At 35.5% G+C, this 14,630-nt stretch overlaps 1 protein-coding gene across 3 annotated transcripts in view; it reads right to left on the minus strand.

Annotated features, from left to right (window-relative positions):
• Positions 1-14,630, minus strand: part of Gpr180 (G protein-coupled receptor 180) — a 24,985-nt gene that overhangs the window by 7,316 nt on the left and 3,039 nt on the right. Inside the window, exons 2-5 of one of the 3 annotated variants that reach the window (XM_013023015.1) lie at positions 13,785-13,943; positions 9,244-9,444; positions 2,195-2,375; positions 1,999-2,048 (exon numbers count right to left, since the gene is read on the minus strand). In XM_013023015.1, the coding sequence (XP_012878469.1) occupies positions 1,999-2,048; positions 2,195-2,375; positions 9,244-9,444; positions 13,785-13,943 (591 nt within the window). The remainder of the gene's footprint in view (positions 1-1,998; positions 2,049-2,194; positions 2,376-9,243; positions 9,445-13,784; positions 13,944-14,630) is intronic. The other 2 variants (XM_013023017.1, XM_013023016.1) reach the window with 2 other exon arrangements.

The following is a 14,630-nucleotide window of genomic DNA, read 5'->3' on the forward strand; positions in this document are numbered from 1 at the left end:
GTAAGAAATGTACGCATTATCCTGCCCATGTAATTGTAACTCCTCTGTACAGCATGTTCACAAATAAAATAAAATTAAAAAAATAAACAGAAAACGTTTGCACTAGGCACCTGTGGTGCATGCTGCAAATCTCAGCATTCAGGGGGAAGAGGGAGGGACTGTGGCAGAAGATTAGCAAGTTCCAGATCAGGCAAAACTATAAACTACACAGTGAGACCCTATCTCAAAAACCCAACGTGGAGGGGCTGGGAAGGTGGCTCCGTGGTAGAGTGCTTGCCTTGTATGAGGCCCTGGGTTTGATTTCTCAGCACCATATAAGCAAAAAAAGCCAGAAGTGGCATTGTGGCTAAAGTAGTAGAGTGCTCACCTTGAGCTGAAGAGCTGAGGGACAACACCCAGGTCCAGAGTTCAGGCCCCACAACCAACAAAACAACCTCTCCCTCCAATGCCCCCCAAAAACCCCAAGCTGGAGATAAGCTTAGTGATAAAGCATTAGCTTAGCTTGTACAAAGCTCTGGGTTTGATCTCCTAGTCTCACAAAACAAATCACCAAAGAACAAACAAAAAACAAAGGGTGAATTTTTTTCAAACTTTTAGTGAAACTTCTAGACAGCTAAAACCATAGTTTTAATCTATAGCAGACACTCATAAATATTCAGTGGTCCTTGACTTTAGTAATAGCTTTGCCACTAACTGGCTCTGAGGGCTTTGACTCTTTAGATGTCAATTTTTTCATCTAAATGCATTAAGCAAAATTATTTCTAAGGATCTAGCTAGCCTTAATGTGATATAATTCTACTGAATGTCGAAGAGATACTCAAAGGAAAAGAGAAAGAAAAGGAAAGGATAAGCAAAAAGGAAAGGGAAAAAGAAGAAAGGAGAAAAGAGAAAAGGGAAGAGAAAAGGGGGAAGGGGAAAGGAAAGGAGAAGAGGAGAGGAAAAGGAAGAGAGAGAAGAGAAGAGAGGAGAGGAGAGGAGAAGAGAGGAGAGGTCAGGGCTGTAGACAATGTTCACAAAGGATTAAGTTCTTATTGCTTATGTACAAGAGATGAACTACTCACATACATTCTCTTCATAAGGAAAATGAGACTTTCCTGAGGTTTTAGACTTTTAGAATAGGTAGCAAGTTCTGGTTGAGTGAGTCTTAACATGACAAATGGCAATTATCACGTTAGCCCATTAAAGAATTAACTAGAAGAGAACTATGGAAATGGAAGGAAAAGTCAATTCTACAGCAGTTTCATATTCAAAATGTGCTTTTTTTATTTAAAAAAAGCAAATCTTAAGAGATTACAGACAGCTCATGACTTGTTGTTCCTCTTTAGCTCTCTTTAAAAATGTCATGATTACAGGACCTTTTAAATATGTTTGTAAGACTTTCCCTTCGACATCAAATAATGAAGCTACAAGTTCAGCTCAATTATAATTGTACATAAGGCCTTGGTCCAGAAACAGAGACATTATAACAGAAAAAGGAGTTATCCTAGGGAGAAAACTTTCAATTTTGGATTGGAAAACTTGGTTCTGGGTCCCGCACTGTAACTCAATAGTTGACTGATATTTAGAAATGTACTGTATCTGCAAAGTAGGAATAAGCATTCTTTTTTTTATTGAGGATCAATACAAATATATACACATATTAAGGTTATATTATATATTGAGGATATATATTATATATATTGAGGATATGTATAAATACGTTCTAAAAACAATGAAGGGTTATGCCTACTATTCACTATCAAGAAGATACTAAATAGGACAGTCAAATTGAATTCTAACCACCCTTGACAGAAAAATTGTTTCATGGTAAAAAATAACTTACTTTATTTTTATATTGCTGAAGATCAAACTCAAGGCCACATGCATGCTGAGCAAGCACTCTGCCACTGAGCTACAACCTCAGACAAGAATTAAGTTTAAAAAAGAAAAACAAGTAAGTAAATGGCAAGTGTAGCTTTAAAAATCATCTGCTTCAATAATGCTCAGGAACATACTCACATTCTGCCAAACTTCCCATAAATGGCACCCCTACCCCATCTTTGGAGTACCTGAAAAAATTGAAAAGGAGAGTATTAAGTGTAAATTTCACGTGTGAAAAAAACAACTGCTATAATCAAAGCAAGCATAATTTTGGTGGACTAATTAGGATTAATTAGATGTAATGATGAACACAGTTTTAGTGGTTTTGAGTTACCTGGAGAAATGAATGTAATTAGCTAAAGCTGAACCAGCTTGTAACAGCAATGCAGTTGTCAGAACCTTTAAAATCATGTGCATGGGTCCTCCTTTCTTAATAGCCTGCCACAATGACTGAGCATAAATGCAAGCAACCACAAAGTACACTAGGACTAGGAGGAAAAAGAACTCATGTAACCCTGTGAAGAGAAGAAAGGGAGTCGGCTTCAGTTAAACAAAACCAGTATAGTGCTGGATGCTTTTAAATCTTGTTAGTATATTTCTAGAACTTTTAAATTCATTGATTACTTTTTAAATTCACTTTTTGAGAAAGGATCTTCCCATGGAACTCTTTCTTTAGCCCAGGCTGGCCTGATTCTGAATGCTGTGATACCCAGCTAGAACATATTTGAAAATTGGTTTGAAATAAATGGAAATCATTAAGATATTATTGGGGACAATATCTTAACTGTGGAGGTAGATTAAACTAACCTAGATAAAGTCAAATTACTATAAGTAGCTACATATGTACACATACATATATGTATACATATATGTGTGTGTATATATATATACATATACATATAGATATCCCAACACCAAAGCCCAAAGACTCACCATAAAATAAATTTTGTTTGAAAGCAGCAAATGAAAACAATGACTTCAGTATTCATCTAGATTGCTTACCCTCAATCAAAGAAGACTTCTTTTATAAGAAGTTTAGAAATGGATTTATTCTGACAAAAAGTTAACTTTGACAACGTTTCTCAAAGCATGGTGCCTGAGCTAGCAGCAGCACCTGAGAGCTGATGATAAGTGCTCCACAACAGAAACACAGAAACACTCAGAAACACAGTGGAGCCCAGAGATCTGTTCTAGTAAGTCTTAGTGTGATTCCAATAGAACTTACATGTGAGAATCACAGCTCTGAAATGTTCTAGTGCCTTGCATTTCTATGGAGAATGTTGTAAAACACCTGGCATGCCCCAGACTCCTTTCTGAGGTAGACTTTTATAGCTCTGGCTGAAAAGGAAATCTTATGAAGAGCAAATGACTCCTCTCCATAGCTGACTATAACACAAAATAAATGGCCCCCAACACAAGTGGCAAACATGAGTTAAAGATAAGTTAGGTAAATAATTTCTCTCCTGGTAGTTAGAATTGTAAAATATACAAAGTCAGCCATAGAAGCTGACTTTGGGTAGAAGACATGGTAGAAAAATCAAACTAGGTTGTAATGAAATAAAAGTTCTGAGTGAGCAGAATTTATGAGCAAAGGGGGTTGGGTGAAGATAATAGCAAAATAAAAAAGTACAGATTTTTTAAAATTTATTGTTTAGAATGGTACTAGCCATAGCAACTTTTGGTTCCTGCCAGCACCTTCTCTAATATTCTTTATGCAACGTTCATGTTACATGAATCTTTTGACTGAGGTTTTTATTTTTGAGAAATTTCTGACAAGCCTTTGAATTTTATGGTTATCATTTATTTCTTAGTATCTAAAAGGTGTGGGTTTCAGGACCTTCCTCAGCTACCAACATCCATGGGTGTTCAAGTCTCTTAAAAAAAAAAAAGAACATAGTATTGTATATAACTGACACATATCCTCCTGCAAACTCCAATCATCTCTTGATTATTTACAGTGCTTAAAACAATGTCAATGCAATGTGCACAGGTGTTGCACTGCACTGTCTAATGAATGCTGATAAAAAAACAGCCTGTATGTTTTTAGTTCAGACAAAACTTTTTTACAAATGTTTTTGATCTGTAGCTGGGAAATCCATTGATGGAGAGGGCCAATTGTAAAGGTTACATTCAAGATGGTTTCTAATTCTAGGGCTTTTACATCCTAACACTAAAGTAAAGTGATATTGCGGTAGATACAGCCATCTGTATTTGTATGAAGATAAACAGTCTAATGTGCAATCATCCCATTCCAGTTGTGAATACTGAGCCCATTCCAATTCCAATTTCCCATGTGGGATGAACTTCAATTAATGGGCAGAAATGGGAATCTTCCATTATCTGGAAAATAACTTTAGAAAATATGTCAGAGGAAAAATTGTTAAGAAATGTTTATTTCAACTTCGTGTGTGTGTGTGTGTGTGTGTGTGTGTGTGTGTGTGTGTGTGTGTGTGTGTGTGTGTGTGTGTGTGTGTACGCGCGTGCGCACTTGCATGAGAGGGAAAAAAGAGCAGCAAGAAGTTTTGTAGCCACTGGGTGTCTCTCCTGCTCTATCTATATAAATGTCAATAAGTAAAAGGTATGGTTAGACTTTTGGAAGACCAAATAGCAGGAAAAAAGAAGGAGTTTTAAAAGTAAAGATTACTTTTAAGAAGTAATCTTTAAATTACTTTTAAAACTCCTTACCTAAACAGGTATTTAGAAATATGGGACCAAAATACTTAGTTTGTATAATATTGTAACAACACAGAAAATGCAAATGCTAACCATATTATAACAACTATTGATGAATAAAACAGCTCATGTTATTCTGTTTGGGACTTAATTTTTATCTTTCCTTCTTTGTATTGAAGTAATCCATTAAACGAAACACAAGTTTTATTTATTTATAATACCTTATAGAATATTCATTATAGGATAGTTTTAAATTTCATCGAGTTACAAATCCATCATAAGCGGCTGAGAAGGTAGCTCAGTGGTAGAGTGCTTGCCTTGCATGCATGAGGCTCTGGGTTCGATTCCTCAGCACCATATAATCAGAAAAAGCCAGAAGTGGCGCTGTGGCTCAAGTGGTAGAGCACCAGCCTTGATCTGGGACAATGCCCAGGCCCAGAGTTCAGGCCCTATGACTGACAAAAAAACAAAAAACAAAATCCATCATGAAAATCCTCAGACCATTTGCTGAGAAATCAAAATAATGTAGGAGAAAGGAACTTTGAAAATAACACTTGGAAGTGGTACTTTGGCTCAAGGGGTAGAGCACTAGCCTTGAGCACAAAGCAGCTCAGGGACAGTGCCCAAGCTCTGAGTTCAAGCCCCACAACTGACAAAAAAATAATTGAAAATAAACACACACCATCAGCAAAAATGAATTTCCAAGAATGTACTAACATTTAACTAAGAAAATTATTTTGCTGAAATAATGTATTAAATGAACTAACCTAAGACATCTGTCCTACACTTTGTTCACTAAGTTTCAGATAAAGGATTCTTATCATGGACCTGTCCATAAGACGTTAAAAGATAAAATGCTGGGGTTCAGGGCTTTGTGAAAAATAAATCCTGTCTTTAAAAAAAAGTCTCCCTGTTTTATCTTCTTCAACCACAGTTTTACTCTCATTCTGCTACTGGCTTTTATAAGCAAGTACTTCTGAACTGAAATTAAAATCTAATGTGTAATAAGTCTCACTCAAGTTAATATACCCTCAAGAAGAAAAAGAGGTTTAAATAAATCTGCAGGGGGCAGTGAACACTTATAAAGAAAATGTATAAACTTAAGTCCAGGTTACAGAAAAAAAGAACTCACAAGTTTTTAAGTTGGAAGAAAATTATGTAAGATAGGTTCTCTATATAACTTCACCCCCAGCTAATGATGGTAGAGCAGAAGAGGGTAAGAAAAATGGGGAGGAGTCCATGGTCATAGAGCAGACATTCCTGCACATCATTCATCCTTGCTGTCTCAGTTCCAAACTGCCCTCAAGTATCTCCAAACCAAAAATTGCAATATCCTTGCTGGCAAGAGGCAGATTTAACCTTTTTGACAGTTTTCTTCTTTCTGCTATCAAAACATATTTCTCTGATGATGCTGCATAGCAAGGCACACGATCCCATTGTGGCCAATGAAACATTATGGGGGATTTCCAAGAAAGATTTCCTTCCTCTTAAAAAGAGATATTGAATTTTGCCATTACCTAGATGGAATGTCCAGATTGCTACCTTAGAATTTAAGGGAGCTAGCCCAAAGACAAAGTCAGTTAGAGGACAGTAAAGCAGAGAGATGCTGAATAATCCCCTCTGGAGAAGCTCTGAAGTAAGATACTTTGCACTAGGGTTTTCCTTTACTAGAAATCCAAAACATTCCAACATGTTACCAGTGCTAAATGGAAGGCACAACCTGCTTTTGTTTGGAAAAGGAACAAAAACAGAGAAAACAGAAAAGCATAAACGTATTTGCTGGAATCTTAAAAAATGTAATAGCAGATATGGCAGCAAATTTGAATATTTTTAAAAAGCAATCTCATTTTGTTTTACTTTAAAGCATTGTGTTCCTATTTAGAACTTTATCAAGTGGCATCAAACTAGCCTTAGTTTGCTAGTCTAGTCGATATAAAATAATTAATTAAAAAATATAAAATTCTAACATTTGCCTAAATGTAGAACATTAATAGCAGCTGTTTACAGCAGGCTACTGTAATTTCAACAGATATACGATAATAGTCAATTCTTGGTAAAAAGCATTGTAAATCAATTTTCCTTACTCAGAGCAGATAATCAGCATCTTTCTAAAATGAATTGGAGATTATTCCCTGGAAACAAATCCCATACCTGAAGTTATCCACTAGGAAGATTCCCTGTGTACTTTAAAACCAATATGTCACCAAAATAATGTGAAAAATAGATTATTAGATCAGTGGTTCTGCATATTAGAAACTACTTCAGAGCTCTCAATGTCTGGCTTCTACTCCAAAACAGATCTGGGTCTCTGGGGGTAAAATTCTGGGTTGTTTCAAAAAAAGAAAACTCTAGAAATATATGCAGTGATGGGCTGAGAACTACCAATTTAGACTTCCATGGCTCATAAGCATTTTAATCAATAAAATGTCATGATGTGAAGAATTATGTCAGTCAAGAAACAAGGCTGGATCTGTTGGGGGGAGTTCTAGCATTTTTTCATTGTGTTTATTCTTTTTTTAAATTTTAAATTGTTACTATAAAGGGGATGTACCGAGCTTCTGGCATTTTAAAATAATACTTTGTAGATAAGTTCTGCGCAGAACCTTGTGCTTAATCAACCTATTATAGTGAGGCTTTTGCAATTTAGTTAAACATTGCCAGTGATGGGACTAATGTAACTCTTCCCATTTTTTAAATAAGAAAGACAGCTTTTAGATTATCAGAGTAAGCATCAAGTCAAAATCAGTGACAAAGTCAGGCAAGAATCGAATCAGAATGGTTAGTGAGAATCATACAGAAAGCCAGCCATAACTCAGGATGTTAAGGAAAAGAGGATAGAGGAATAGAGGATAGAGGATACGGGTGAGATTTAGGACAGGTAGGATGAATATGACTGGCATTGAGTAGCCCAAGCCATCAGAAATGCCATCACTTTATGGTGTGGGGTTAAAGTTGATAAAATTAGGAGTGAGGAAGAGTCCAGAAGTGAGAGCCTGGATTAAGAAAAAAAATAAAAGACTACTGGATGATCCATAAGAGCCTTGTGAATCCACACAATAAATAAAACAATCACTTGAGGGGAAGGTCCATGCCTTGGAAGGCTGAAGGGGAAGGGGCTAGTAGATGTGGAGTTTGCATAGCCAATGATGGAAGCAGACACTGCCTGCTAAGCCCTTACCAGCCCTAAAAGTGGGTAGTGAAAAAATGAAGTCTTATAGTTAAAAGATACCTTATGAATAATTAGTTCAAACAGGCATCCAGTGCTACCAGTAGACCTGAGTTTCCCTAATGTCACTCCAAAACAGGGAACATGAATAAATGTCAACATCGTTTTTCTTTTTCTTTGCTGGTCCTGGGGCTTGAACTTAAGGTCTGGGCACTATCCCTTAGCCACTCTGTACTCAAGACTAGCATTTTATCACTTGAGCCACAGCACTACTTCCTACCTTTGCTGAGTAGTTTACTGGCGTTTAGTCTCATGGACTTTCTTGCCTGGGATGGCTTTAAACTGGGATCCTCAGATCTCAGCTTCCTGAGTAGCTAGGATTACAAGTGTGAGCCAGGCATCAACATCTTTTATAAAGACAAAAACAAACTGCAGGATTAAATTCACTTCCACTAATAATCTACAGTGAGCCAAGGTATTATTCATGAAATGTAAAATTGAAGTTTACCCACTTTCAAAATAGGTTTTAAGTGGTTTACCCTATGCCATTTCCTTCACAGAATGAACTTCAAAACTATTTTCAAATATTCAGCACCTCTGTCACTCTATTTGTGGCTTACTGACTCTTACATAGGATCTTTGACTTGTTTTTCTAACTGTATCAAACTTGACCTAAAGAACTGGTTTAGTCTGATGTGGCCCACTCTTGTCCTACCTTCTATCTTTCCCTTTTTTTGGCCAATAAAATCCAAGGGCACTTCCTGTAGGCAAACCTTTTAAATGGGCAATAAACTCACAAAGAGGTCAACTCCAAATACTTTTCTTTGAAGATGCTATACAAAGATCTTTACTCAATCATTAACTGGCAAATCTGTTAAACTTCATAACAAATAAATCATGACAGCAAAAAGTCATTTCTGTTGGAGTTAAGAACCTCACTTTGCTAGTACTAGATATAGTCACCTAAAATTTTGATTAAAAGTCTTATAGGAGGATATGCATTCAAGAAACATAAAAATTTAGTTATGCCTACGCAAGCACCAATAAAGGCAATCTCTAAATCTATTCAAACAACCTAGTGACACCCTCTAAAATAGTTTCTAATCTGACTTAATCACTAAATTAATAATTAAGATTGCTCAATTTATTAGCACTTAGCATTTTTGTTTATAAAACTGAGGCTAGAATATCAAAAAACAAAAAATCTAGATTGTACAGAAAATAACTAAAAATAATGTAATTCTCTACCAAATACACAACTTGCAACTTGTTTTATTTTCTGCATTTTAATACAATTGAAGTTATACAAAATTTAATGTTCTGCTTTTTTAACTTAATAGCTACCATTCTTAAATAGATAGGTTGATTTTAATTTCTAATATTGTAAAAACACAACATGAAGTTTCTCTCTCTCTCTCTCTCTCTTTTTCTTTTTAATTTGTGGTACCTGAGGATAGAACTCAATGCCCTCTACATGTTAGGCAAGCACCCTACCATGGAGCTACATTCCCAGTCCCAGAATATATTTCAATACAAATTCTTACCAGATTCTCTAGCACTAAAATGATCAAAAGGATTTCCTTCAGCATCTGGATTTAGTAACATCATTTCAAATGGGATTTCATCTTCCTGAGAATTCTCCTCCTCATCTTTGCAGGTATACTTGTCTGCATAAAACACATGCCAGGTTTGTGGATATGGAATCTGGGACACTGTCAGATTATGTTCAGTCTGGTTCACTGTCACTTTAAAGAGAAAGAAAACAGCACCTTTCAAAGCAAAGCCTTTGGATGTGTTCATTGTTTTAGTCATATAATTGATTGGAGTTAGAGTCCTCTCCCTCTTTTGCCTCAGAAACTTAAACCCTGTGTAGTATTGGAACAAGGCAAGGAAAATGCCAAGCAGAGTAAAATAATGCATTTTTAACCAAATAAATCCACTATGAAAAATAACATGAAAAAATATACACAATATAAAACTCACCATCTAATAATTTTTAGGAAAAAAATTTTCCAAGAACAGTTTGTGGCATGAAAAATGCTGTACAACAATCACAATATTTTCCAACATTACTTGAGCTAACTAAATGGAACACTCAATTTAGAAAAACATTATGTCAAAAAAATATTCATTTTTTTAGATTGGTCATTCTTTGAAAAGGTACTAAGAGTAGGAACACAAATATAACAGGAATCTAAAAAATATACAGAACACAGAATAAAGAATAAAAAATAAAGCAGGACACAGAAAGGGAAAATCTTATGATCTTATAGGTCTGTATTTGAATCCTGGCTTTCTTCCTGTCCTGACTTCAGTTCTGACTTATGTGACTTTGCCCAGGTTACACAAGAAATAACACCCATTTTCTTCACTTAAAAGAAAAAAACCTATGGCAAATATGAGCTGTCTAGAATAGTATTTGTCAATGACAGACCTGCTAAATAAATTGTCCTTTCCCTTTTTTAAAACAAAGTAGCTATATTGCCAAGTGATTCTCAATCCAAAAAAATCCAATTGAGGGCATTTGAGAATCTGTGGGAACTGTTCTGCTGTTATATAACTATAATAATAAGTGTGGGGGGATTCTTAAGGTAATTAAAATTTTTCATATGGAATAGAGTTTAGAAGATGTTATAAAATTATCAGTTTGTATAGGAGTAATAATAATACGATGGTAATAAATATATTTGTTCTTACTCTTTGACAATGCATACTAAGAATAAAGGAGCAAATTATAGTATCTATAACTTATTTTCATATGGTTCTATTAAAAACAAATGTAACAAAGTATTAATGATTACTGAATCTACCAGAAGATATACAGATGCTGATTGTACTATACTTTCAACTGTTTTGTATGTGGAACATTTTTCCTAATAGAAAGTTGGGGAAAGATGACATATCTTTATGAATCATTATGAATGAGATATGACTCCCTATTGTTCTAATTTTGAGGACTTGACTATAAATTATGAATTTCATTCATCATTAGTTTATTGAGCAAGGATTTTATTAATAATACCATAATACTGCTTTTTCTGGCTATTGTAATAGAACTCATTTTGCTATTAAATAGCTCATTTAAGCTACTTTTTTAAACTATACAGTCTCTGAAAAAATATAGCTAAGACCTTGTTTTTTTAAGTATTTGAAGACTTCTAATAAGAGTTTAATATATACAATTAATAAAGGGCTCAGAAATAAGACTGTTTAACTGTGAGACTTGCAATTACATAATCCTGACCTCATTAAAAAAGCTCTTTTATGTTGCTATTTTATCATTCACACTTACTCTCTTAGATAAGACAATACAAAAATTCATCATTATATCTTCATCAATATAGTTTTTGACATTTCATTTTAAATTATATGGATTTACATCAAAAAGAAGCAAAAACATGCTTCATAAAATGATACTAGTCTTTAGCTTCTGTCTCGCTGTGTTTTTTTCAGCAAGTCTGGGAAAGGAACCTCTTGACAAAACTGTATGTTATTGTTTTAGAGACAAAAGACTACAAGAGAACATGCAATATTCTATGGTGGTGTAATTAGTGCCTCAAATATTAACATGAATTACAGGAAGTAGCACTGAATGCATAATTACCCAATTATAAGAGAGAATGCACTGAAAATCAAAATATACAGAAAAACAATACATTTTAGTGGTTTTTAAAATATGCACAAGATAACATCAAAAGATTATATGTAAGATTACATTTAGCTCCTATAATCTTACAACAAATTACTGTCAACTTCATTTAGATTAAGTTTTTGACCAAAATATGTATAACATCATTTTCAGTGCAGTTTTTTAAACTGTCTGTCTGCTTGCTTTAAAAATAGACAATATAGTTTGCAGCTTAAAACAAATATTTTCCAAGCAGGGTGGTACACACCTATAATCTTGACTGTGAGTATAGATCAGGTGGGTAGAGCATTAGACCACTTTGCCTAACATGAACAAGGCTCTGAGTTCAATACCCAGCACCACAAAAAAAGGAAAAAAGAAAAAATAATTCTGATATGTTATAACACTAGACAACAAAGAAAGATGGAAAATAACCTCTTAAACACTAATTTGGAAGAGTCCAGTGGTAATCAACACTATACGATATTTCAAATATCATCTTTCATAGTGCAGAGCAGCAGTACTGTTGTGCAGAGAAGCTGGGTACACTTAATGATTTCACTACCAAAGGAGAAAGGCTGTTAGTTCTTAAAAGTCATATTGGTAGCCAGGAAGAATACTTGCTATAAAAATTATTTGTAAGTATGTGGTACTAGCATATACTGTTTTGTTTCAATATACCTAGGCTTCTAAATAACAAAATACTATAAATATTAGAACATATACAAGTTTAAGACAGCAGGTTTTCTTAAGAAATAGATTTGTTACTGGAAAAAGAATTGATGAATATATATATATATATATATATATATATATATATACACACACACACACACACACACACACATATATATAATAGGTACTTAATTTATTATTTCAGGTCTTCAAGTTTAACAAAACCATCTTTATTCCTCAAAAGTTCCTGTTTCCTGATTATCTTCCGTTTCATAATTTTAAACAATGCCCCTGCACTGAAAGAACAGGGAAGAAAGGAAAATTAAAAAAATAAAATAAAAAAAAGATGGAAGCCTTGGGTTCAGTCCTCAGTACCTCAAAAAGAAAAAGAGGAAGTGGGAAATGGGAGTGTTTTACTTTATGAGGCTAAAAGAAGAGGCCATCATAATCTTACATGTAGATGAGTGTGAATAACAGGAGAGAGAAGAAAGGGAGTAGTTCCTATTTTTTGAGTCTGAATAACAGGGGTGAGAAGGGGGTAGTTTGTTTTTTTGTTATTTTTTTCTCAAGGATGCACCAAACTCAAGTCTCATAATCAGTTTGTTTCTAGTATAAAATGAGCAGACTAGGGATGGGAAGGTGGCTGAGTGGTAGAGCGCTTGCCTTGAATGCCTGAGGCGCTGGGTTTGATTCCTCAGCACCACATAAGCAAAAAGAAAAAAGCCGGAAGTGGCACTGTGGCTCAAATGATAGAGCACTAGCCTTGAGCTGAAGAGCTGAGGGACAGCGCCCAGGCCCAGAATTCAGGCCCCACGACTGGACCCCCCCCAAAAAAAATGAGCAGACTGGCACACATACTTCATTTCCACATTATTGAAAGCTCTGAAATCACTCAGAGTGGCTAACACCTGAAACATGATAAAAAAAAAAAATGGATGCAAGTGAGGATTCAAGCCATTAGTTTAGGATAAAGATGAGCCTCTCTGGAAGCAAACCCTGAGGTTTACAAATGATGTGGTGTTGGTACATTGCAAAGTGACATTTTTTTTGGTCCCCCAACAGACTTCTTGTATTATATGAAACCAATGATATGTTGCAAAAACAGTATGTCTTGAGCAACATATATGTGAATAATTAAATACCTATTTAGTATTTAGCCCAGTGCTAAAGTGATATGCATCCAACAAATGCTATTATTCACTCAGTGACCTAAAACCAAGGAAAAAAATGTGTGTTATATTAGCATGAACTATGCAAACTATAGAGACTAAATGAAGGAAAGTATTCCTTTATAAATTATCTGGATGTTTAATTTTTTGAATGATAAAGCAGGAAAAAATTCAGTCTTTTGAACAAGGAAAAGATTAGCTTGTTTAAAATTCAGCCCCAAACACATTAGCCAGCTGAGCGCTGGTGGCTCATGCCTGTAATCCTAGCTATTCAGGAGGCTGAGACCTGAGGATAACCATTCAAAGCCAGTCTAGGCATGACAGTTCATGAGACTTTATCTCCAATTAACCACCAGAAAACTGGAAGGGGGGGGTGTTTATGGCTCAAAGTGATAGAGGGCTAACCTTGAGCACAAAAGCTCAGGGATAGCATTCAAGCCCTGAGTTCACGCCTTATGACGGACTAAAACAAAAAAAAAACTTATTAGCCAAAGTATTAACACACTGTGAGGTATAGGGTACTGTAACAGTTTAGTATCTATGTGCATATTATACTGTCTAATATTAAGAGGAAAAAGTCATATCCAACAATCAAAGAAGGGGTTATACTCACTTGTCAACTGAGCTTTGGTTAACTTTTCACTACAACCATAGCCAGGACTGCTTTCCTGCAGCTTTAGCCATTCTTGTGCTTGGAACAGGTAGAGTTTAGCTTCTTTTGCAACAGCTACTGCTATGTTGTTGATTCGGACACACAGAAGAGCATGGTCACCTTGACATTAAAACAGAAATTACCAAGTGTGGTCTAACAGTGAACTGAGGTGACAAAACAATTAAACAACTCTACTAATTAAAATGGGTATTTAAAATCCAGTATAAATCTCAACAAGGTAAATCACGATTGAAAAAATATCACTTTGAGATTATCATGTAGTCATAATATTCAATGTACATACATGAAAAGCACCTTGAGGAGATGGATGGGGTTGGGAGAGATGAGGAAAATGATAAAAAGGATGACACTGATCAAGAGTCATTGTACTCACAACTGTTGAATTGAAACCTTGTCATACAACTACATAAAGGATTATTGTTTTTATTTTTTATTTATTTTTTGTCGGTCATAGGGCTTGAACTCTGGGCCTGGACGCTTTCCCTCAGCTCTTCAGCTTAAGATGAGCGATCTACTGCTTGAGCCACAGCACCACGTCCGGTTTTCTTGGAGATAAGAGTCTCACGGACTTTCCTGCCCGGGCTGGCTTTGAACCATGATCCTAGATCTCAGCCTCCTGAATAGCTAGGATTATAGGCATGAGCCACCGGCACCCACCTAGGACAATTTTTTTTTGGGGGGGGTCCGGTCCTGGGGCCTGAACTCTGGGCCTGGGCGTTGTCCCTCAGCTCTTCAGCTCAAGGCTAGCGCTCTACCACTTGAGCCACAGCGCCACTTCCGGCTTTT

This window comes from Dipodomys ordii, unplaced genomic scaffold, assembly GCF_000151885.1.
Source record: "Dipodomys ordii isolate 6190 unplaced genomic scaffold, Dord_2.0 Scaffold65, whole genome shotgun sequence".
Lineage (NCBI taxonomy): Eukaryota > Metazoa > Chordata > Mammalia > Rodentia > Heteromyidae > Dipodomys > Dipodomys ordii.